The 23,419-nt window shown below is 37.9% G+C and overlaps 1 protein-coding gene across 4 annotated transcripts; it reads left to right on the top strand.

The window, feature by feature from the left end:
- Positions 1-4: 4 nt before the first annotated feature.
- ALG6 (ALG6 alpha-1,3-glucosyltransferase) lies at positions 5-23,196 on the top strand. 4 transcript variants are annotated; one of them, XM_065072016.1, is made up of 16 exons: positions 111-211; positions 743-793; positions 3,087-3,198; positions 6,778-6,862; positions 10,332-10,421; positions 11,295-11,383; positions 13,631-13,713; positions 14,415-14,479; positions 16,721-16,906; positions 17,407-17,542; positions 19,417-19,502; positions 20,076-20,160; positions 21,261-21,331; positions 21,970-22,038; positions 22,186-22,384; positions 22,706-23,196. In XM_065072016.1, exons 3-16 carry the CDS (start codon positions 3,117-3,119, stop codon positions 22,901-22,903), a joined length of 1,524 nt encoding a protein of 507 aa, XP_064928088.1. In that variant the 5' UTR covers positions 111-211; positions 743-793; positions 3,087-3,116; the 3' UTR covers positions 22,904-23,196. The 4 variants fall into 4 exon arrangements, with proteins under 4 accessions (XP_064928086.1, XP_064928087.1, XP_064928088.1 ...); XM_065072014.1 differs by lacking the exons at positions 111-211; positions 743-793 and adding an exon at positions 5-68; XM_065072015.1 differs by lacking the exon at positions 743-793 and having other exon boundaries at positions 72-211.
- The last annotated feature ends 223 nt before the right edge of the window (positions 23,197-23,419 follow it).

Genomic DNA, 23,419 nt, shown 5'->3' with positions numbered 1-23,419 from the left:
CAGACTCACGGGGCGGGAGGCCGGAAGCCTCTTTCAAGGCGGAAGCGCGTGCGCGGCCGTTGTGTCCAGTAAGGAGCCGCGGGCTCGCGCCGTGGCGGGGCGGGAAGGGGTGCGTGGCGGGCAGGGAGGCGCTGCCCGTCCCCTCAGGACTCGGCTCCTGTCCCGTTCCCGCTGCCGTGCCCTAGGGTGACCGGGAGCCTCGCCAGTGTCGGTGCGCGGGGCGGGTGTACCGAGCCGCCCTTTCGTGGCTTCTCTGCGGGTGCGGTTGTGGGCTGAGTGAATCCTCCGAGGCTGAGGGGAGGCCCGGTGGCCGCGGGCGGTGAGGGCAGCTCGGCTGTGTGAGCGGCTCGGCCCGAGCGCCAGACCCTCCCCAGCTCCTCAGCCTTGTGTCCCTCTGTGAGGCGGCGGGAAATAGGGGGTGGGTGAATTAGGAAATTTGAGGAATAAATACGTCTTCTGAAGAGGAGTGAGGGAGCAGTAGGGTTATAGAGCGGGTATTCGGCAAATGCAATTCTTAGTTTAGTATTGGTGTTTTTGAGGAAGGAAAGGATGCTGTGAGCTGTGTGCTGACATCTCATTTAAAATGAGTTACACGTGACTGAGTTATGTGAGTTTCCCCTTGGTAAGGAGTGGGTGGTTTGTATTGGAGCTATTTATCTGGATCTACCTAGTAGGCAGTGTGAAAGGATATTTCTTTTTTTTTTTTTTTTTTTTCGCTGTGATTTTCACCCTGTGCTTATAGGTGGCATCTTCCTTGAGAGACCCTCTAGTGTTGCCCATACAGAGGCAGAAGGTAAAAAGTTTGAGACTGACCAAACCAGCTTTATCATTTCCTGAAAAGTCTTATTTGTTTAACATTGTTACCTGTGGGATGGCAAACATTAGAGATCTGTGCTTTAGCATCTAACAAAACCGTGGCTTTTGCTTCAGGAGGTATGGAATAATTATTAAAGATAAAAAAGAAGTAGGAAAGACTATGAACCACCTTTGAGAGAAAGAAGAAACTCAAGACCCCAGAAAATGATGTTTACTCCAAATGTAGGGAATGGCAGAAGTGGGAGGAACAGAGATGGAGGAGTCTGTCTGTAGCTGAAATTGGTGTTACATAGGAGTTAAGAAGATATAATTAATTAACACTTATTCTAATTGGAGATAAAAAGGGAGAGCAGATGTGGGTATTTTCTGGAATGGAAAGGCTGTGTTTGTGACACTCGATTTTGGAAGTCACACAGGACTGGTCTTGTTGGGCCCAAGTTTAGGAAGCATGAGAGTTCACTTAGGGTAAAATGATCTACAGAGTCAACCTTGGTGTGTTTTATTTAGATAAATGTGCACATCCTGTGGTTTAGGCACAGGTGTAGCTTTGAAAGCATGAAAATATCAATGTTCACGTTTCTACTTATAGATGATGATCAACTGCTGTCAGAGATGTATATTATTAAAGTAGCTTTTTTTCCCTTGGTGGTGGTGTTGTGTCATACCTTTCTGTGAACAGTAAATAAATGTGGACTTAATTTGAACAGAATAACCTAAACATGTCTTAAATGTTACTTGTCTTACTAAACCAGCAGTTCAGTACTGCTGCAGTGTGGGATTTCTGTGCCTATTTTTTTCTCCTTTGGCAGTGGCAAGTGTATTAAACTCACTAACTCACTTAAATCAGATGATGCCTCTTCTGCAAGGAAAGTCTTTGGCAGTTGTACCAGGCTCATCTGTTCCTCTGTAATGTGTCTGTTGCTGACTGGAGGGAATGGTGCTACTACTGCTGATTTGGCAGAACGGTCTTGGGATTTACTGCTGTCTGTCACTGTCAAGACTCAAGTACTTTGATTTTTTTTTTTTTTTAACTTGGACTAAAATATTTTTGATCCTCTGGGTCAAAGTTTGCGTATTCTATCGTTAGTGGGTGTTTTTTGCATAAGGCAACATCGTTATTTTCCTGTTTGTTGATTTTGGAATTTGATGCATGAGGCCTTTAATTTGACAGATCTAGCAACATTTCTTATTGTTATTATGTCCTTATGATGGTCAAGCAGGCTTGGTGGGAGATCACTCCCCCAGCCTTTTTGGGTAGAAGGACGGAGAAGATCTCTTGAGCCTCGTAGGTTTATCTGGTGGATCCTGTAGAGAAAGGCAGCTGGTGGATTGTGTGGTTATGCTTGGGAAGAAAGAGGTAGAATTTCAAACCCCTTTTTGAATATTGAGGAGACTGAAGTAAGATTTGGGTCAAGGATGTTTCATCATTAATACCATGTTTGCATTCCTAGGTCAGTGGTAGACATTAAATTTTTGATTGTGTACTGGCTCTTGACTTTATTCCAGTGGAATTGGTTAGAATACATGATACAGAGTTTATGATGGACTTTGTGCTTTTATGGTGGCTACAGGAGAACAAACCTGCTCCAGCATAAGACCTGCCAGTACATAGTTAACTTTTAAATCATTTTTGAGTATGTTTAAACCATCAGAGAAGCCAGATCTGCACTTTGCGTGATTTGACTGTGGCATTCTTAATCAAGAAAATAAGAAATTTGTATAGATTTCTTTGAAGAAGTTTTTCTTGTTCAGTGGCAAGTAGTAGTTTGTGAGCTGCTTAACATCCATGACTGGCATGAGTATTTTGTCTGCTGCTACAATATTCTCTACTGCTCTCTTGTAGAACCTTCTCTTGTCACTTAGAGATAAAACATGCTACATGTTTGTGTAACAAATTGTGTGGAGCTTATTAAGGTGATGCTTAAGGATGGATGTGTATGTACAGCGCAGTGTCGATCTAGTATCTGAATTCTCTTAAGTGGTTTGAAATTTTTTTACCTTCTTGCTGTTGTTTTTATGCATTTTCTCAGATGCCTTTTCAGCGTCTAGCGCACAAGTGGGAGAAATTGCTTCTGGGCAGCCTTTGGCTTCGTGATTAGAAATTCTTCAGTACTGCAAACCCCTCCTGGTTGGAGCATGCTTCCAGACGCAGGACAGGAACAGAATGATGCTGGTTGGGGGGAAATCTGCAACTGTCAGTAGTGCCGTTAAACGCCTAAGGAATAAAATCATGGACATTGTTGGAGTGATGTTTATGGTGTTTTTTTCAGGTACCTTTTGGCTTATTACGAAGACCAGCTATGGAGAAGTGGAGCTTAATGACAATTACTGTTTTACTAGCACTTATTGTACGCTGGACTGTATCGCTTGGTTCTTATTCAGGTAATACATGTGCACGGTCCATAAAACAACCACATGAAGGTGAATTATGCAGCTTGTGATAAATTAAAATAAACTTGCATGTAAAATCATAAATAGGAAGCAATGTGATGTTTCAAGTATTGTCATATTTTAGTGCCTGTTTCCATAAGATTCTTGTAATACCTTGTTCATATTTTTCTGACATGTGCAATGATTAATGTCACAGCCGCTTGGAACAAAATTCTGAAAAAACCCACAACTTTTTTTCTTGGCTGTTGGGGGGTGATGGTCAGTAATATTTTAGGAGGAGCCAAAGAACAGCTGGTGGTTTACATCTGTGTCTTTGTTGTTTCAGTAGCTGCAAAATATTACTGCAGTCCAATTGTACATTTTAAAAAATCTTGTCCTTTAAGTTCTATAACAGATATAGCCTTAATTTATATTTAGATAAAACTGTACTGGTGATAATGAAGATGGTATAAAAGTGATGTGCAGTGAGTGATTATGCTCTGTGTTGTAGCAATACTTCCTTCAGGTTGTTTACAGTGTGATCTAGAGCTATATTCTTTTAATAAGATGAGTTTTTCTCCTCCCTGTCTCATAATGCTTGCAAAGAACTAGGAAGGTTTTTTCCAAGCCTCTCAGTGCCATTCCTACAGTTAGCATAAGTTTGCACAAAGCTTGCTCTCTGCAATTCTTTTTTTTTTTTTTTTAATGAGTCATTACTTTCAGTTCCCATCAGCTGAAAGAATCACAAGCTCAGTCAAATTCAACTCTGATTTTCTGTGAAGGCAATTGGGAACCTCATCCCCTGAGTCGCTGGAGCTGCTCAGTAGTATTCTAGGGATTTTAAACTGGTAACTCCTGAGTTTCATTTACTTGCAGGAATTTGCTTGCCGACAAGTTGCATACATACCTTCTTACACAGCTGTCTTATTTTGAATTTGCTTTCTGAAAATGCCATAAGAGACCTGTTCTGTAGGTAACCGAGGCTCTCTTCTATCCATCTACAGGCAGAAAAACAAACACCATGTCTCTTGTCATACAATCCTAAATTTCTGTTGCAGTGCAAGTATTTACAATTACCTTGCTAACTAGACTTTTTAAAAAGTTGATTTAATTTCTAACCAATCAATATTTTGAAAGAGAGTCTTAAAAAAAATACCTGAACTAAAATAACATTTTTTTCATCTTGTTTCATACAGAACAATCATGTAACTTCTTTTGGAATAGCAAAAGCTCAGTCTGATCCAACCCAGCAAATTATTAAAGCGTGTGCTTAACTTTGAGCACTGGCTGGTTGGGAAAAAAGAAAAAGAACCTGAATGTTAAGAAGAGCTGTCAAGTGCATAGGTACACTGGAAACTTTTTATTCTTTGATTTCCTTCAGATGTAATAAACCTTTAATGACAGGAGCAAGAAAAAAAAAAATTGGGCAGGGTAATATTTAAACTGACACAGTCCTGTTTTCTGCGTTCACTGCTGCTCCATGAGATAGAATTGAGCAAAGGATTAGAAGTAGTTGTCATTCTCTGAAGCAGAGCCTGGTAGAAATGCTCAGTCGTCACAGCCTGAAACCATGCATGGTGTGGATGGCCAGAAGTGAGGGGGTTAATTTTGGCCCTGCGGACTGTGCAGTGTTGATTTGCTCTGTAGTTTCAATTCTGTTGCTTGCCATCTAGCACACTTTTGCATCTGCCTCTGGAATTACGGTCATGATGGTGAGAAAGCAGATAACTAATTCCTAGTTTTGGAAGTTTACCATTTACGATGACCTTAGATTAGTTGGTCTCGGAGAATTATTGGGGAAAAATTAGACTTCATAGATTAATGCATAGTTTTTTTAAATGTGTTGTCAAATTCCTGTTTAATGAGTAGAAGATAAATACCTGTGTTGAAAGGCAGCTTCAGACCCTTAAAGATGTCTGTTTCTAGGTAACAATGAAACTGAATAAGACCACTTTAAAGTATTTGTGGCACTTTAAAAATATTATACTCCACTTTTCTTGATTCTGAATTGTTTGGCTGTATATTTGATGCTTGCCATAGATGTAAATTAAATATGCTTTTTCAAACTGATGTGTCATCAGTCTCTGCATTTGGCTTGATGTAATCAAACCTTTGGATTAAGATCTCTTTTGGCCATTCTGAAGCCAATTGATTTATTTTCCTTTTTTATTTTTTTTTAAAGGGGAGAATCTGAAATATGTGTTTGTATATTAATATATATATATGTGTACATACACACATGTATAGCACATTCTAAAACTGGGATAACACCTATTTTTGTATTTATGTAATCCTATGACAGGTTCTTTGTTCCTCTAGATTTATAGCTACAGGATGGATACTGATATGACTCTGATTCTCAAGTGACCTCAATTATTTGGGAAACTTTTAGTGTATCGTATAGGGGAGATAATCTACTCTCTGTGCTACCTGGGAATAAATTAGTGGAGATAATCTGTTCTCTCCACTACCCAGGGATAAATAGTACATATCTGAGCTTGTGTGACTCCCACAAGCATAGATCATGTGAAAAAGTTATAGATGGCTTTCCTATATTTTAAAGAAACTCTTAAATCTGTCTGACTAGTGTCAATATTTTACTGGAAGTTCAGTTTCTGTTCTCAATAAGTGCAGATTAGTAGAAGTAAATAATCTCTGATAAAGATACTTAACATACTACCGAGATCAGAGTTGGGCTTATGTTGAGGGAATTGTTTATGAGTTGACACCTGAAATATTTGCATTGATAAACCTTTTTTTTTTTTTTTTTGTAAATTAAAAAAAAATCCCTGAGAGACTGATGTATGCATGTGTGAAATGTGTCCTTTAACATAATTCACTTTGCAGAACTGCTATATAACACTGAGTTGAAAAATGTGTGAGAGAATTCCTGTAAACCGAAACGGAGCAGTTATTACTTAGAAAGCTTTGTAGATTACAAGAAAAAAATCTGCTAAATCTATTCTGTGTACTGAATGGCCCGATTTAGTAAATAGCTTATCTTAACTCTTTATGAAGCATCGTGGGGAAAGGGACAGATGCAGTGTCCTTGCTAGTGTTGCAAAGCAGGCAACAGAGGAAAGGGAGAGGGACTGGGGGACTTTGAGCAGGTATGAAGTCGAAGTATATTAAAAAATAAGGCTGGTTTTTAATTTTAATAGCAAGATACAACAACATGGCTGAAACACAAGTGAGAAAATTGTGAATTATTATATACTAAGGAAGTGTAGTAGTTCACGTGAAATCAAGATAAGATGTACATTTTCTTATTTCGGAGAAAGTGCCACATTTTTCATCTGCACTTGGAAATGATTTTTTTTCTGTCAGTTGAGGAAGCAATTCTTCACAGTGGAATATCTTGATAAATGCTTATTGCAGAAATATCCAGAAAGCCAAAAGAACGCATAGCTTCCCACCCCCACCTCCCCCCTTTAAGACTGCATCGCAGATGAGGTTTCTATTTTGTTTTCAAATATCACAGAGGAATGGAGAGTGAAATAAGTAATATATTAATATGCAAATACAGATCTGGAGAAAAAGCAATCTGCATAAACAGAATAAATTCATTAATACTCTGTCATCTCTTTTTAGGTGCAGGAAAGCCACCTATGTATGGAGACTATGAAGCTCAGAGACACTGGCAAGAAGTTACTTACAATTTACCCATCAGGCAGTGGTACGTAGTGCAGTTGTAGTTCAGGTTACAGAGGGGTAAATGTAAAGAAACTTTGCTTTGTGTGTTACTTTAGTATACCTTTAAGCTCTCTGCAATATTATCTACTGTTTTCTGAACTATTCTCAAAAGCTTTTTGTAGTAATATAGTGTCACCCTGGTCTTAGGCTGAGGTACCATTTTCTTTGCAAAAAAAAGAAAAAAAACCCTAAAATTTGAAAGTGCAACTTGCTAGCTGTGAGCTTGTATAACAAAATGCCTGGTAGATCTCTCTGTTGTGAGGCTCTGGCTTTGTTCTGAATTGACTGGAAAGATCAAGAAGCAATTTTTTAGCAGACTTATATGAGAGATCATAGAAGAGCTTGTTCTCCTGGTATAGAGAAAAAAAAATCAGCTTCCTGAGTTCCAGTTCTGCATTGCATGAAACCTCTTGTCAGCACTGACAAAATCAAAATGAACTCTGCTCATCTTCTCTGAACTAAAGCACAGGGTCATTCCAGTAAGTGCAAAGACTTTAATTCTTGTGCTGGAGGCACTGGTTGTTTTTTACACCTGCAAGTTCATTGTACACACTCATGTTCTTAATATAGATTTTGAAACGTGGGTGTCTGGAATCTATACGTAGGATAGTGGACTTGATTTGTACAGATCACTTAAAACACTAGGAAAATTATTCCAAATATTTTATTTATTTCTATGTCATTCCTAATATTCCTTAGAGTTTGAATGGAACAGTAAAAATTATGTAGTCCATATATGTGCTACAACACAAATTGGAATATATGGGAACTCCAGGTCATCTTCCAACGGGCACGGTGGCTTTCTGTTTGTCTGTTGGGGAAAAGACTGATATGACAGAATAGAATATGAATTCAGTTGTATATCTGTAAATAGATGTGGGGCAAATTCTGAAAGTGTAGCGCTCTGGGAAACTCTGCAGATGACTCTCTATTGTGACTTCAGATCATCCCATTGTATCCATATTATAATTTCTCTTCTACATTTTTCTTGGTTATCCAAATGCCTCATTGTGCCAGAGTTGTGATAATGCAGAGCTGACATAAAAATAGAGTTGGCAGCTTTGATCCACTCCGCTATGCGAAACTATATGTACTTAAAATGAAGAGTTATGATAGTCATATCTGGGTGTATCCAGGGGCCAGATGAAACTGTATTGCAGGGTGGGTTTAGTCTGCAGGCTGCCAGTTAGGCATCTCGGTTGTCTTGTATTTGCTCTTAGTTTTCTTTACAACAGAAGTTTTTTGAATCGGGTCTGCTTTGAGAATTGACTTTCTCGTACAGTGAAGTCATATGCAGTCTTGGGCGTTTGGAAAAGAACATCCCGGCAGACACGCGAGGGATTACATTCTGGATACTGAACTGTCTTTCCCCTTCTGTACTATGGAAATATGCAGTGCAGAAAGATGTTATGCTCCAGTATGTGAAAATAGTGTTCAAATCTGAAGTTGAGATTCTAATAATCTCTAGTGCTGTTATTTGTTTAATGTTTAGAAAAGCTGTCTGTGCAACAAGCTGCTAATTTGTCCAGGTAGATACAGAGAATAGCTCTTTGAGGACATAGTCTTGTAAGATTGCTTTATCTTTTCAGACTCAATTGTCATGTTGACAGGCACGTATGAGTAATGCAGCTGCATTCTTCATGCTTATTTTCTCTGATCCAAACCAAAGATTTATTAAAAAAACAAAAAACAAAAACCCCCACAAACAAAAAACCCCCAACAACCCCCCCGAAAAACCAAAACACCCCTGCTGCAGTAAACAGTGGTGTGGTTTGTACTTAGTTTCCTTGTGTGAGATTTCTCTGAGCCAGAAACCAGAATTTAAATATTTATTTATTTATTTTTATTTATATTATTCTTTAGAGCCTTGACATTAATTATGTAAGGCTACTTTCTTATTATACTGCTAATTAAAACTGAAGGCCTTTTTGCTAAATATTACTGGGTATAGGGATTTTTTTTTTTTTCTGTTGAAACTATGAGTTTATGGAAGGTAAAATTAAAAGAAACAAACAAAACTGGAAAGTTTACTACTAAGTTTCAGTTTATTATATTCTGCACAAAGAATCTGAACTGCCTTGGCATGAGCAATCTTGAATTGCAGGATAAGAAGCAGAGATGCAACTGAAAGAAATATGATTCATCATCAGTTCATAAGATACTTCAGGCAGCTCATAAGGAATTAAAGAAATATCATTTACTGTAATAAATGTCAAAAATTGGCTGCCTTTGAAGAGTGAACCTGGAAAAGCCAAGAGCTTGCCCCTCGGCAGTTAGAATAGACTACAGCCAGTCTGATTCACTCTAAGATATAAAGGGTCTGATGCCTTATTTTTGTAACTTCTGTTTTCCTTGGATAAAGCCTTTTGTTTCTTATTTGGAAGAGGTGACTTAGTTTTAACTGCTGCCAGCCTTCCATAGAAATACCAGTGCAATGTAATTACAAATGGGAAAATCCTTTTCCTTCTCTCCCATGGTCTGCCTGAGTTTTGAGGTAGAACCAGGTGAAGTGTTTGTGGCTGATGTATCTGATTGAGGTTTGTGACCTTGTGTTGACTATTTAGGGAGTGTTGCTCTACTAACTTGGTGTTGCCTTCTAAGGAACTTTTTCGCCATGACTCCTGCATTTGTGCCATCACAATTTTACAAGGGCGCCTGCTGTGGCAGTTTTCTTCCAGCCCTCTGCTGCTTTTTGTTTGTCTGCGTAATATCTTTATGCCACCCTTTTCCATGTCAGTTGCTTCCCAGCAGTATAACTTCAACTGATGGTTTTTCAGAACTTTCATATTAAGGTCTGTTAAGAAGCAATTCACAACTTTCCTACATTACAGTCTAAAAGAGTAGCAGATATAGTTTAACTCTTTAAGAGTCATTGTCAAATATTGAACGTGCTGTCGAAGTCCAGAGAAAAGAAATCTAGGATTAATAAAAGGAAAATAATTTCTTTTGAAATTTCCTTTTAGTTGCATTGTTCTTATTTATTTTGTTTAGCAAATTGGCTGCTATCTTCTGGAATAATCGGCATGCATGAAAAATGTAGGTTGGGTTTGTAGATGTAGGTGAGGACCTGCAAAGCCTACCTTGTAAACAAATCCAGAGCCACAGCAGATGTGTAGAGCTATTTTTGTGCAGGCTTTGTCTTAGTATCTGGGGTTTTGTCCAACTCTGTTCACATCCAGAATTATTCCTCTCCAGGTAAGTAAGTGCTAGCAGCTGCTTTTAATATGTTTTGCAAACACAAGTGAGTGTATCCTGAATCAATTTTGCTTTTGTTTTGTTGCTTGAGTTCTTTTTGTGTGGAGTAAAATAAAACAGATACAGAAGTTGCTAACTTCTATATTGGATTTTGAATATATTTATAAAAATATTTGGTTTAATATTCAGTCTTTTCCTTGGTCTGAAGCAAAGCTGGAAGTGTAGATCCTTCTTTATTATTATTATTCTTTTTTTAGGTACTTCAATACGAGTGATAATAACCTACTGTATTGGGGACTTGATTATCCACCTCTTACTGCCTATCATAGTCTTCTGTGTGCTTACATGTAAGTTAATTATTTTAAATATTTACAAATACAAACCACCAAATTCACCTTTTTTTTTGGCAGCTGATGAAATGGAAAGTATTGTTTGCTACTTAAAGCTAGGGAAATAGATTTTATTTTTATCCCTGTTGCTTAAAACTAACACTCTTATTTTTCTATCTTGTAAGTATTGCAAGGGGGATCAAAGGGATACATTCTTCTTTTTGCCAGGTCCTTAAATTTTTGCAGATTTAGCTGTGACTTAGATGTTTAACTTTGTCTATAAGCCAGTGTTGGCTCAGTGATGTACAGAGAAATGTGCTGTAGGAATTGGGTGCATCGCATTGGGAACCTCTCTTGTATTGAGAGCCCAAGTGACATTTGATGACTGGATATCATGTAAATAGAATTCTGTTATTGGAATACTTTTTCCACAAGGGCTTTACTGCTGTTGGAATGGGACTTATGGAATAAGAATGTAGGTTAAAGTGCACAGGCAGAGTTATGTGTGGCATCTATGTGAACTGTAAATGGTTTATATTTAATACTTGAGTATGAAAGGTATTTACAATTGTTTTTTTTAAAGTCAGTGGAACTAGACTGAAGGTGGTTATCTTATCCTAATAAATATTGTATTCCATTTTTACTGTTTTCAAATATAGTTTGTGGTTTTTTTTTTTTCTTAATTGTGAAATAGCAGCTGAAGTCTATAATGTAAGTTGATCTAGTGGTGAGGAAAATCTTTCATTGATCACTATTGCTCTTTGAAATATTTCTTCCATTCATCTTAATTCTTGGAATATGCTCCTGTGCATGTCATCTTTATTGCTGAGAGGAGTGTAAAGGGAAATGAGAACTGTCTACATTTTGATGTGTCTGTACTTTGTTTTACAGCGCAAAGTTAATAAATCCTGATTGGATTGCTCTGCACACATCTCAGGGGTATGAGAGTCAGCCGCATAAGTTATTTATGCGTACAACAGGTAGGAAACTTATATTTCCTTAGGATGATCCTACAGATTTGTCTTGCTTGCTAATTTCGCTTGTTTAATATCAAGCAGCTTCTCTGTCTTCACCAGTTTATTCTCAGTTCTTTGACTGGGGTGGCTTTGCAGGTCCACTTGTGAACCAAACTCCCGTGTTCTTTCTTCTGCCATTATTTGTGATGGTGATAAATATAAAATATACAAACAAGTTTTCAACCCATTTGACCCAGTAAAAACTCTAAAACAAAGCTACTTTTTTTTTTTTTTTTTTTTAGCATAGACCCATTTTTTAATTTCAAAAATAGTACTGTGGTCTTCCCTTCCATTTTGATAAATATGCTTTTCATTTTCAGCTTAGCTTGGTCTTTATTGTAAAATTGTTTTGCACGTAGACTGGCATTTATTGACTTTAACAGACTTTTGAGGTCTCAGGGATCTTTATTGTGAGCTGTATACTTTATCTGAAAGGAGGAGATACTTGATATCTTAAAGATGTCCCTTTCCTTTCAAATGGTCACCACCTTCTAGAGATAAACTTATGTTAACAAAAAAATAAAAGTGTATTTTACCACTTTTATACTAAATTCATCTTCCTGTGGTCACCCTTCTGACTATTTGATTATTTTCAACTGCCTCTGCAACGAAAAGTATAAAACAAGTGCAGAAAAATATTGTAGATAATTTAGTTCAGTAGCTGCATCAGTAGGACAGCAAATAATGTGGTCTGTGAACTCTTTAGGCAATGGCAGATGCCATATTAACCTTTTTTCATTTTTTTCATTTTAAATCTGTCTTTTGCTTTTCAGAACAGTAGAGTTCCACAAAATGCTTTCTGATTGTGACAGCAGAATTTGTTGTTCATCAATAGCTTTTCTGTACTTCGCAAACCTCATAGTCTGGTCTCCAGTAATTGATTGAATTGAAAAAAAAAATCACTAGAACTTAATTATCCTTGTAATGTTCTTTATTAATTTTGAAATTAACTCACTTGACAAACCACCAATGGATCTAGGAGAACTGATAAACTTTCTAACAATAGCCATTAGAAGAATGCATTAAAATAATTCAGAATGGTCAATGTCAGCAGTTGATATTACACCTTTATTTTCGGTGTCAGTGTATTTGTTTTGCTAACGCCTTGGGTATATTTGGCTTAAGCCTGCAAAATGATTTCTCGCTGAATAACTGATGTCTTTGAGTGTTTTCTTCCAAAACCTATGACTTCCAAAGCATATTTTCCCTTTTGGAATAATCGCACATTTTCTGAAAGTGGTTTATAGAAACAATCTGAGATTTTTCTCAGACTCTTAAGATGGGCTCAAGAATAATTTACCTGGTGGTTTTAGCACGAGTGGGAGTTGACATAATTCTGTGCAGGTGAACCTGCCGGTTCTGTGTTCTTATCGACCCTCTTCCATGTATTTGCTGTAGGCAGATGATCAGAGCCAAATAACTAGTTTGAGTCTATTTATCCACATCACTAGTAATTCACACAGATACACTGGAGATCGTTCTAAACTAGAGCTTCTTAATTACTTGTGTCTTCAGACTATCTGTTCCATCAAACAACTTGACTGGATCTAGTCGTAGTTGATTTCTTTTGAGAATTAAGAATGCCTTCTCTCCTTTCGGCATGCGAGGAACTAGAGAGTGCTCCCTTCTTGACTGAGGCTGTGCCAGAAGCCAAAACAGCTGAACATGTGGAAGCAGCAGCTTTGGGACATCAGAAATGATAGCGTTAGAAACATTAACAAGATCAAATTCTGTAGACCTGTTTCTTTTTGTCCTTTGAAGTGGAACTACCCAGTTTATTCTAATGAAGGACTTTCTGATATTTTAATGTTTATTTGCCTGTCCTGTTTTCCTGCCTTCCCAAAAACAATTGGAAAAAACCTATCTTGGGTGTAACTGCCAAAGCTGAGCTACCTCTAAAACAACTAAACATACTCTAGTGCAATGTAAGACAATAGAAAATCACGTTCAACTGAAACTACAGTCAACTTCAGTTGAGTTGAATGACTAAAGTGAAGGTTTCAGTGAGGCAACTAGTCTTGCTCTAACACTGGGTAGTTATTATCATCCTAGGTTTTTTACACCAAATACAACCAAGATGTGGAGCATTAAGAAGTTAAAACTCTAAGCAGAGTCTAAGATTCATAATCCAGATGAAAATATGCAACTTGAGTAGCATTAAAATGAGGTATGTGAGAAAAGCCTAACGTAAAGTTGATTTTTATTTTTCAGTGTTTGTGGCTGATTTGCTGGTTTATATTCCTGCAGTTATTTTCTATTGTTTTTCCTTGAAAGAAACATCTACTAAAAAGAAGGCAAGTATCTGGTGTGTGTGTAAATTAAAAAAAAACAAAGAAAACGTACTGTTAAAACAGGGTAGAAATGTAACAGGATGAGAGTTAATTAGTGTATGGAACACCACAGTGGCTTCAATTGACTTAAAACTAATGACAGTCAGTATATCTCGTATTAAAGGCTTTTCAGTTAAAAAGATTTAAAAAGGAATTAACTTAGAGCAATTATTGTAATGCTTTCAATGACAATAACAAGACTCTCTGAAGTTTAATAGCTATGAACTCCTGAATTTCAGTTATTTCTGAATTTATTATTTGGATAGTAAACCACAGATTTGTGCTGTAACATGGGGGAATTTAGGAACTGCTTTGCGCACACTCCTAATGGTAGAACCAAAACATTTTGGAATGATAAGTCTTCTGATTTTTGGATTGGTTCCAAGCTTTAAGATGGGTGTGTGTGATCTTTGAGCTGGTTGGCAAAGGGCAGGCTGGTCTCCATTAAATATTTTCTTATTTATGGAAAGTCTTTATCCTTTTTTATTCCTCAAAATATTACTGTCAGAATATTACTTGTAGAGTAGATTCCTAAATGTAGGATGCACCATGGAGGGGCATTTTTTTGTACTGGAGGAGTAGTGGAAGTTCCTCTGTCTGGTGTCTAACTTAGAAATAATAATTTTCTCCTCTTTTTTTTTTTTTTTTTTGGTCCTTCTTTCCAGGTTTCCAGTGCTCTCTGTATACTGCTTTATCCAGGCCTCATTCTTATTGACCATGGGCACTTCCAGTATCCTTGTTCTGCAGTGAAATGAGTTTTTCATTTACGAACACTGTTGTTTTGTACTTGTCTTTGGCTGGGCAGGATGTTACTTTTGTATACAAAGTTATCTGAGGGGCTTCTGCCTGCCCCAAAGCAGAGATATTAAAGAAAACCATAAGTCTGAAATATATTGGAGAGAAATAATTGATATTGGGACAAGTCAATCCAAAGATGAACACCATTTTTTCCATGCCTCAGACTCATATTTCTGTCAGTTGCTTTATTGTAGAAAACATCAATGGTGCTATGACAGTGAAAAGAAGGATGGCTTGTGCTCCCGTGATTTGTGTTTGGAGAGAGAATCACATCAGATCTTGAGATGGCAGAGGAGCATGTCAAGTGTAGTTGTGTAGAATGTTCAGTTCTATAAAATGTGCCATTGTGTTGTGCATTTACAAGTACTTGAAACTGGATTCACTTCCCTTAATGCCAAACCATTTAAAAGCTAGGCATTTAATATGAGTTAGGCCATCAGAGTTTACTAGTCAATATTGGTGGCAGATACATTCACAGGTATTTTTTAATAACATTTCTGTTTTTATACTTGTTTTGCACATGAAGAAGCAGATGCTGTTAGTTGACTACTCCAGGCTGTGCTGCTCAGTGCTGTTGAACCAGAGGGACGCGACCCTGGAGTTGTGATAAATATAGATATTTAAATATTCCAAGGAGATATTAAATCTCAGCATCTACTGAATCAAGCTTTGACAATCTATTTGCTAACTTGTGGTTTTCTTCCAAGAGTGTGCATGGTGAACTTGCAAGATGATATATCTTGGAAAGCAGATTTTGAAGGAAAGAATATCATGGTGCTATTGGATATTTGAGTTACAGTTCAGGAATTCTGAAATTCTGTTTTTGGCCTGACTCTTTAAAGATGTAGATCATCTGGAGACATCACTTATAAGAATGGGGAATGGGAATGAATGCAATTCATCTCAGGTGGTCAGAAGAAGGCACAGAGTTACAGTTTTCTAATATGTAAGAGATGTATAAAGAGGAAGGTAATAATGTGTTCTATGTGTCCTGTGTTGGATAGGGTAAGAAGTAACGGCTCTGAAGTTACCATACGGCATATTTATTAAAGAAAAAAGAAAGGAAAAGTCTTTTGAACCTTAATTACCACGAAATGCTGGAATAGACTGTCTGTGGATGTTGTGGAATCTGCAGCATCGAGATCCTTAAGAAAAGGTTCAGCAAACCTCATGGCAGGAATGACACAGATGTTGAAGCAGACAAATGTTCTGCATAGTCTCCTGTGACTCTTAACATGAATAGCTTCACTATCTGTGACCAGCTCCCGAGAAGTCAATAGATTTACTTAACCTTAACTGCTGCTGCACATCTCTGCAAGATCCCAGGCCTTTGGTAGAACAGCTTGTTGATGAGATTTCAAATATATGTGGTGATTTTGAGTAGGAAATTTGAGTGGACTAAAAACAACATAGGCAATCTGGATGTGTACTTTTATTGTCAAAGAGAAACCAAAATATTGTGAAATTTCTGACAGCGCAAGTGTCTCTTACTTGGTTTCTCTCATTGTGTAAAAATAACAGTAAAAGACAAAGCTAATCTTCTGTTGCTATTTAATAGTAAGTGTAGCTTAGTCTCTTCAAACTCTACTGAGTTGGAAACCTGTAAGTCATAAGGAAGTAACGTTGCTTTCAGTAACTTATTCATTGTTTGTACAGTATTAGCAGCTAAGGGGCCTGGCATGCATGAGGGTGCATTGCAAGTATAACAGAATCACAAAAACCCCTGGAGTCCTTGAACTAAATAATATATAATTTAAATACTGATGTATCTGAGTATCCTGCACATATCATTTTGGAGGAGAGACTCTTGAAAGGTTTATCCTAAATCATGTAAATACCAAGAAATAAAATGTTTACCCTGATGTATCTTACTGTCACCAAAAGCTCGGTTGACTCAATATACATTACATGTATAATTAACACACACTATTTGTCCTCAGATTTGTCTGTGCAAGCTTTGAATCAAGCCTTGGAAATATAAAAATTACACTTCAAATAGAAGTAAATTTATTTCTGTCTCTGAATAGCATAGTCACAATTAGCAGTGTGTTTTTCAAACTAATGTGGACAAACTTCTCTTGCATGCTCTTTCTTTTACGCTTGTCCCTCAGGGCATTCGTTGCTGACTTCCACTACTAAGATGTGCATCTTGTCCTTGACATAAAAAAAACATATACAACTCAGTGAGCCTTGGCTTTGCCTTGTGGGGTGTCCTTGCTTTGTCTTATGACTGGGACCTTTTGGGGTCAGTGGCGTTTTGCTTGGCCTTAAATTATAAGCAGATGGAACTCTACCATTCTCTGCCCTTCTTTTGCTATTTACTTGGAAAGTGCTTCAAGAAGGGACTGAAAGGAAAGGGGTAAGTGACTTTAAATCGTTTTATCTTTCTCAAGAATACAGCCCGGCAGCCTGGCATTAAGAATGGGATTCTCCTTGTTTACACATGGGTGTTTTTGAATTAGTTTCTAGTGGAAGGTACTTATCTTGTTGTAATGTATTCCTCTCTTGCAAAATAAATATTTCTTGTTGAGATTTACATTAAATATTTCCACTGAACAGACAGCAAAATTGGTTAAGGTGTCCTTTCTCAGCACTCTTTGTTCTGTAAGCTAAATTAAATATGGGCTGCTGTGGGCAACTGGATTTGATTGACAGCAGTAGCTCTGTGGTTCTCATGGATTTGTTCTCACTAATCTGGGGATGACAAATTTTGGTACTGGCAGCTCTTTCTGTTTAGATTTGTTGCCTTTGGTGCTGTATCTTTTTAAAAAAGGTTTATGCTATAAACTAAGAACTGACATTTGTTACCAACATTTTTGTTACATCTTTTCTGACATAAGCTTTTTCTCTTGATTGCAGGTTAGTATTGTTAATTAAAATAACAGGAACGGTGGTGGTTTCCTTTGCCGTGTGCTGGCTCCCATTCTGTACCGACATGGAACAAATCATGCAAGTACTCAGAAGACTCTTTCCCATTGACCGAGGCTTGTTTGAGGCATGCATGTTTTCTTCTCCCCCGCCCTGCTGTACATGTTCTGTATTCTTAGATCCCTTGAGAAACCTTCATTGTGACCTTTAGGGATTTCATGTGGGAGACACACCACAGAACTAGTAATTTGAGATGGCTTCTTCAGCAGTCATTTCTTGCCAGTTATTTAATCCAGTATTTAACCCCAGCTCAGCTGGCATCTTCCAGGATATTATATGAGTAGACAACACTTATCCCATCATCAAACCCATACTTCAATCCATACATTTTTCCATTGAAATAGATTCCATAGTAATTGACAGTGTCAGAAGATGTAACCCTTAAAGTTAACAGCCTCAGTCTCTGTCTTTGGTTCTGCTCAGCTTTTTTTCAACAGGATTAATTATGAAAAAAAAAAAAATTAACATAGTATTTTGGGTGTAGCCTAGAACTTCCTTTTTGACCCACCTTGTATTTTCAGTGCAAGTTTCCGCAATATTTTCCAGAAGCCTTAGGCCAGCTCTGCTTCTACTTTTGCTCAAGCTATCAACATTTGCACACTGCAAGGTGCTGAGTGCCGCAGCATTGATCCAGCAGAGCAATTCCTCATTTACCTAATGCTATCGCCACAGGAGTCTCGCTGGTAAACCAAAGGGTGCTCATTTCCCAAGTAACAGTGAGTTGTTGCTGTTATTTTGCTTAATTAGGACAGGAGTCTTAATATTACACTTTTACAAGCAAATTCTCAACTTCAATATTAAAGTACCAACCCCCAAACAAACAAACAGAAACAAAAAACCCCATCCTCCTTCCTCTCCCCCTCCCAAACCCCCCCAGTTACCCTATTCCTTGCGAATTCCCTGGAATTTATAAATAGTTTTGATCACCACACTTTATTCAGTACCAAGTTTAAAAATTAAATCTGTAAATAACAATAACCAATGAGTCCGAAAGTACTTAAGGATTTTAGTCTAATATTAGCCCAGATATTTTCTAAGTTGATCAGGGGAGTGACTTGCTGGATGCTAATCTAGATAAAACAAGAAATTGTCCACGTAAGCAATGTACAGTAAATGTATATCGGGCTGCATGGAACAGGTTCTTTGAATTGGTTCCCATTTCCAGCAGCAGTAACAAATGCTGATGGTTGTAAAATCGTATTGACTATTAAGGAGGCGTCCTGGGTGTTTGCTGGTGCTGCCAGCCCCTCTGTTGGCCTGTAATCCTCAGCAGGTTTGAAGCGCATACTCCGTATTGCTGGTGAGCACGTGAGGAAGATGGCTCAGTTGTTGGTGCTGGTGGCTTTCTCGCTGTTCTGTCTACACAGCTGTGATTCCAGCAGCTGCTCGGGGATGAGTTTCAAGAGCATGATAGCTGTAGTTACAAATTTAATTTTGAAAGTGATCCTAGCACAACTGCTGATGTCTTTAGACTTCTTGATTTATTAGAGGTTAACTCTGTCATTGCTAGCAAGCAGTAAGCACAGCTAAATACATTCGGGGATGTAATGAAATGTGACAGTATACCCAATGCCTTTACATTTGAAAAAAAGATTTATATATGCCAGCATTTAGTCGGGGACAGAGAGTTTCTGAGCCTTATTTTCACAAAATGTGTGATTCCACAAGTTCAGGACTAGTCTCTTGTGCTGAAGAACCGTTTCTTGGTTATTTTAGAACATGTTTTAATTGAGTCCCTTGAAATGTTTCATTTTTGACGATCAGAATAATTTTAAGTACATCTAAGAATATGATGTATATCTATAGGTGTCTTTTTGCAGTATCATGGTAAAAACCCAACAATCCCCCACCTCCCAAGCCCCACCGTTATCAAAAACGTAAGTTTAAATGAATGTAATTGTTACTAATTACCTTTTTCCCTTTTTTTTTTTTTTTCCCCAGGATAAAGTAGCCAATATTTGGTGCAGTCTCAGTGTCCTTGTGAAGATAAAGAACATAATATCACCTCAAACTCAACTAAAACTCAGGTAAGACAACTGAAGTGTTTTAGGTAGCTTTTTATCTTCATTATATTTTTGCAAAATGAGTAATTTTTGTCAAAGCTTTATGAAAAGTGGTGTTTAAAAAATGTTTTCTTTCCTGTACTGTACTTTTCTCCCAAATGATAGAAGTTTCCCCAAGTACTGCTAGGAATATTTATGACTGAAAAAATTCCTGCTTGTTTATATAGTGATTTAAGCTTGCTTTGTCAAAACTGAGTTAAAATTTGCATGCTTTCCTCTTCAGAGAATTACCTCTTTTAGTGCTCTGAGAAGTCAGAGTTCACAGTTCTGTTTTTTGAGTCAGTGAACAATTCCAGTTGAGGTTTACAGGGTCTGAAATATTCATGGAAATGCTTTATTCCTTTTCCAAAAGCACTTCTGTCAGCAAGGACCGTTCAGTGCTCTTGTGATTGAGTCTCCTTGAGTGTTTTTATACTTCTGCATATTACAAGTGAATTCCTAACTTAGATAGTTTTCAAAAGTGATTATATGATATCATGGATGTAGTTACACATGTATTAAAACTGTGTTGTGTTTTGTTTTTACAAAATTCTTTAGTTTTGCGGTAACGTTCCTGAGCCTCCTTCCTACTTGTATAAAACTGACTGTCCAGCCTTCTCTCCGAGGGTTTAAATTTGCTTTGGTAAATGTACATTTTTAATTACTCCTTGTTTTATATCCACTTGCTGTTGCTGCAGCGTGCGGAGCTGCCTGTGCCACTAAATGCCGTTCTGTTTCTGCTGAAAAGATGAGATAAAAAGTGCGTTGCTATCACATATCCAAGGGAAACTGACCTGGCTTTTAAATCCAGACTTTTCCCTTAGCCTCAGTTTTCTTTCATTAATGCTGTGTTTTTATGATCTTGCTCTGAAGAGTCTTGAGAAGATTCTGTCTGCATTAAAACCTCACATAGATTTGGAATTTCTCCTCTTTCTGTTTAGCTTCCAAAGTGCTACTTTTTCTTACTGCACTGGCTGCAAAATTCAAATAAAAGGTCCCAAGATGGACATTGTAATCTCATTAGCAGTGGGAAGAGACAGTGATACTATTTTCCCAAATATTTGCCTTATCTTAGTCATATTATATCATTGAATTTAAGCACATTAACCTGACTTAGATGCAAAAATCAGTTTTCCTTGAAATCAAAATTATACGGAGCTGGTCCTAAGGTTTCAAGAGTTACAAGATAATTTCTATTTTTAATTTTATGTGAGTACTGTTTGAGAGTTTATTGCAACATTGCTTAAAACTAACATTTATCCTTTCTAAGAATTGGCTTATATTTTGCAGTGTGTTTTTATTTGGTGGGGAAAAAGGACAGTTTGGTTACTTTGGTGTGTGGACTGCTCATGATGATGATGATGAGCAAAATATTATGTCAAAAAGGTGGGTAGTTCTCACCAGGACCAAACTTTGCCAGTGCTTATGTATGTGAATATTGTGTTTATTTGGTAGGGATACTCTTGTCAGTAAAGTTAAGCAAGAGTGAGGGCTCTTTATGTAAAGTGTTTTCTGAATAATTCTGTGTAAACTCTCAGACAATGTATTTTTTGCATGCGTGGCTGGTTACAGAGGCAGCTCTGCGTAGCTGTAAGTTGCACTGGAGTAAATGTAGCAGTTAATTAGAAAAATCAGATCATTTAGCTCATACGTTAATGTAAAGTTAATGCCAGCAGAGAAACTAAAGCGGTGCTTTGCATTGCAGTCAGATATACTAATATACCTCTGATTTCCTTTTCTAAGGTTAGTTGTGCATTGTCATTTTTCCTGTTCTCCTTTCAAGTCCATGAAAAATCTATTCTTCTAGTGTCAGTGTAAGTAAATGATTTTTCTGTGGATATATTTTGATCTTCTTTTCCTCATCTTGTTATCACATGCTGCTTTCTCACTTAGATATATATCTGATTTTAAAACCTGTGTACGTTTGCTTTTCTGAATAACTTATAAATGACAGTATATTATACAAATCCAGACGTGTGGGGCTGTGCTGCTTCACTCAGCGTGGTGTTGTGGCTGCACGTCCTGGAGCACAGTGTTAAACTGGGTGACTGCAGCACCGATCATTAAGCTCTGTTTTCCCATCCCCTGCCCCAAAGGAGGTGAGGGCAGCGCAAATGTCTCACACGTGCCTGAAATAATGTTTGGCAAGGGAGGATTTGGAGGGGCAGCCCTCTGAACACGTTCGTGCCTGACAGAGAGGCTCAGCTGGTGGTTGGAGAGCTTCTGTCATCTCTGGTAGTTCCTGCTGCAGCCCGGTGTGGGGCAGAACATTTGCACGCCGGGGCTCAGTGGGGTGCGGGGGGCGCAGGGGGCTTTGGGCGCTGCCGGTTCCTGGGGTTTTGTTCTGCCCAGCCCCTGACGGGTGGGAGGGCATCATCCCTGTGCAAGGCGGAGGGGACAAAGTGCTGTCGCTGCCGTGTTTGCAGACCTGCTTTCCCTCTTTTCGTTCTAGACCAGTCTGCTTAATCATAAATGAAATCCCTTTTATGGCTACATGGTTTTTACTTGTATCAACTTTCAGGTGAGTTGGACACTACAACCATTATTTTAAAACCACATTTTCCCCAATTCTAGTAAATAAAAGTATTATTTTTCCTCTTCTCTTTACATTTTTTGGCATGTAACTCAGAACGTGCACTCACTTCTGCGGCTAATCCTGTTTTAACAGTATGTCGCCCCTTCTCCTGAAGGACGGGCTGCTGCTGGCCTATGCGGTGACAACGCCAGCGTTCCTGTTGCTCTGCGGGGCTTCCTTCTCCATATTGGACAAGACTTCAGCTGAGGACCTGCAGCTGAAACCGTTCTCCCTTTCCATGAAGGGATATGTTTCTTGGTTTAAATCACTTCCCAAGATTGTCAGGACGCTGGTAAGCAGTTTTAATTTGTATAACTCATTACTTGCAGCTATTCGTGCTACTGAAGCATCTGCATAAACCAGTTTTATGTCTATAACTGTGTATAATGCCCCAAACAGGGAAAGAGGGAAAGCCACACTATCTGTGTGCACTGAGGTGCACTATAATGCTATATATATATATATATATATATATATATATATATATATATATATATATAAAAAATGCAATGTCATCTATGTATAGATTGAAGAACACAGAGCACCCAAGTAAAGCTTATTTGTTTGAGGTGTTAAATCACCATTAGCTAATATACCATTCCTTATCTTACAGTTTCTTCTTTCCGTAACCTTGATGGGCATCCTGTCTCTTGTGTGTGCTGCAGCGCATCCGCCACAGAGGTTACCGGATTTATTCCCTGTATCCGTGTCTGTTATTTCTTGCGTACACTTTTTATTATTTTTGGTGTATTTTAATGTTGTTATACTCTGGGACTCAAAGAATAGTAGAAGTCAGAAGAAAATCAGTTAATCAACCTGTGAAGATCAAGGACTAAACTGAAAAGACAGAGTATTTTCAGTGACCAGTGTCTGGCGTTGCAGGTAAACCTATTTGTGATGTAATATAAGTCCTGTAACCTAATGAAAATCAGGAAACATGCATATTTAAACTCAAGATAATGCAAGACTGTTTTAAAGGAGAAGTATTTTGGAGAGCACTTGGAAAAGTGCTCTAGTGTGTTTTTTCAGATGTGTAATACTTTTGTTACCATTTGTGAACTGAAAATACCTAATAAAGGACCAAATTTTGATTTAATGCTAAAACCTTGTTATATCAGCAAAACAGCAAATTGTTTTGTTAGCATTAAGTTTAGATTTCCCAGCATGAAAAGCACAAGCAAGTGCAGTCGTGCAGATGAAGTGAAACTCTTGAGTGGCAGCTCTTGTCTTGCTGAAATGTTTTGTGACACCAACTGTCCCGTGGAGTCACTGTCACCCATCATTGTTTCATACAACAGCAGCTCTGCAGCAGCTTCAGTTCCCCCCC

Source organism: Columba livia, chromosome 8 (assembly GCF_036013475.1).
Source record: "Columba livia isolate bColLiv1 breed racing homer chromosome 8, bColLiv1.pat.W.v2, whole genome shotgun sequence".
NCBI lineage: Eukaryota > Metazoa > Chordata > Aves > Columbiformes > Columbidae > Columba > Columba livia.
This window is presented reverse-complemented; position numbering and strand designations above follow the sequence as displayed.

Bases quoted from the DNA above. Each gene is read 5' to 3' on its own strand.
- ALG6 (XM_065072014.1), top strand. From the start codon at position 3,117: ATGGAGAAGTGGAGCTTAATGACAATTACTGTTTTACTAGCACTTATT. The intron at 10,422-11,294 runs GTAAGTTAATTA...TTTGTTTTACAG, and splicing joins AGTCTTCTGTGTGCTTACAT to CGCAAAGTTAATAAATCCTG. The intron at 19,503-20,075 runs GTAAGACAACTG...AAAATTCTTTAG, and splicing joins CAAACTCAACTAAAACTCAG to TTTTGCGGTAACGTTCCTGA.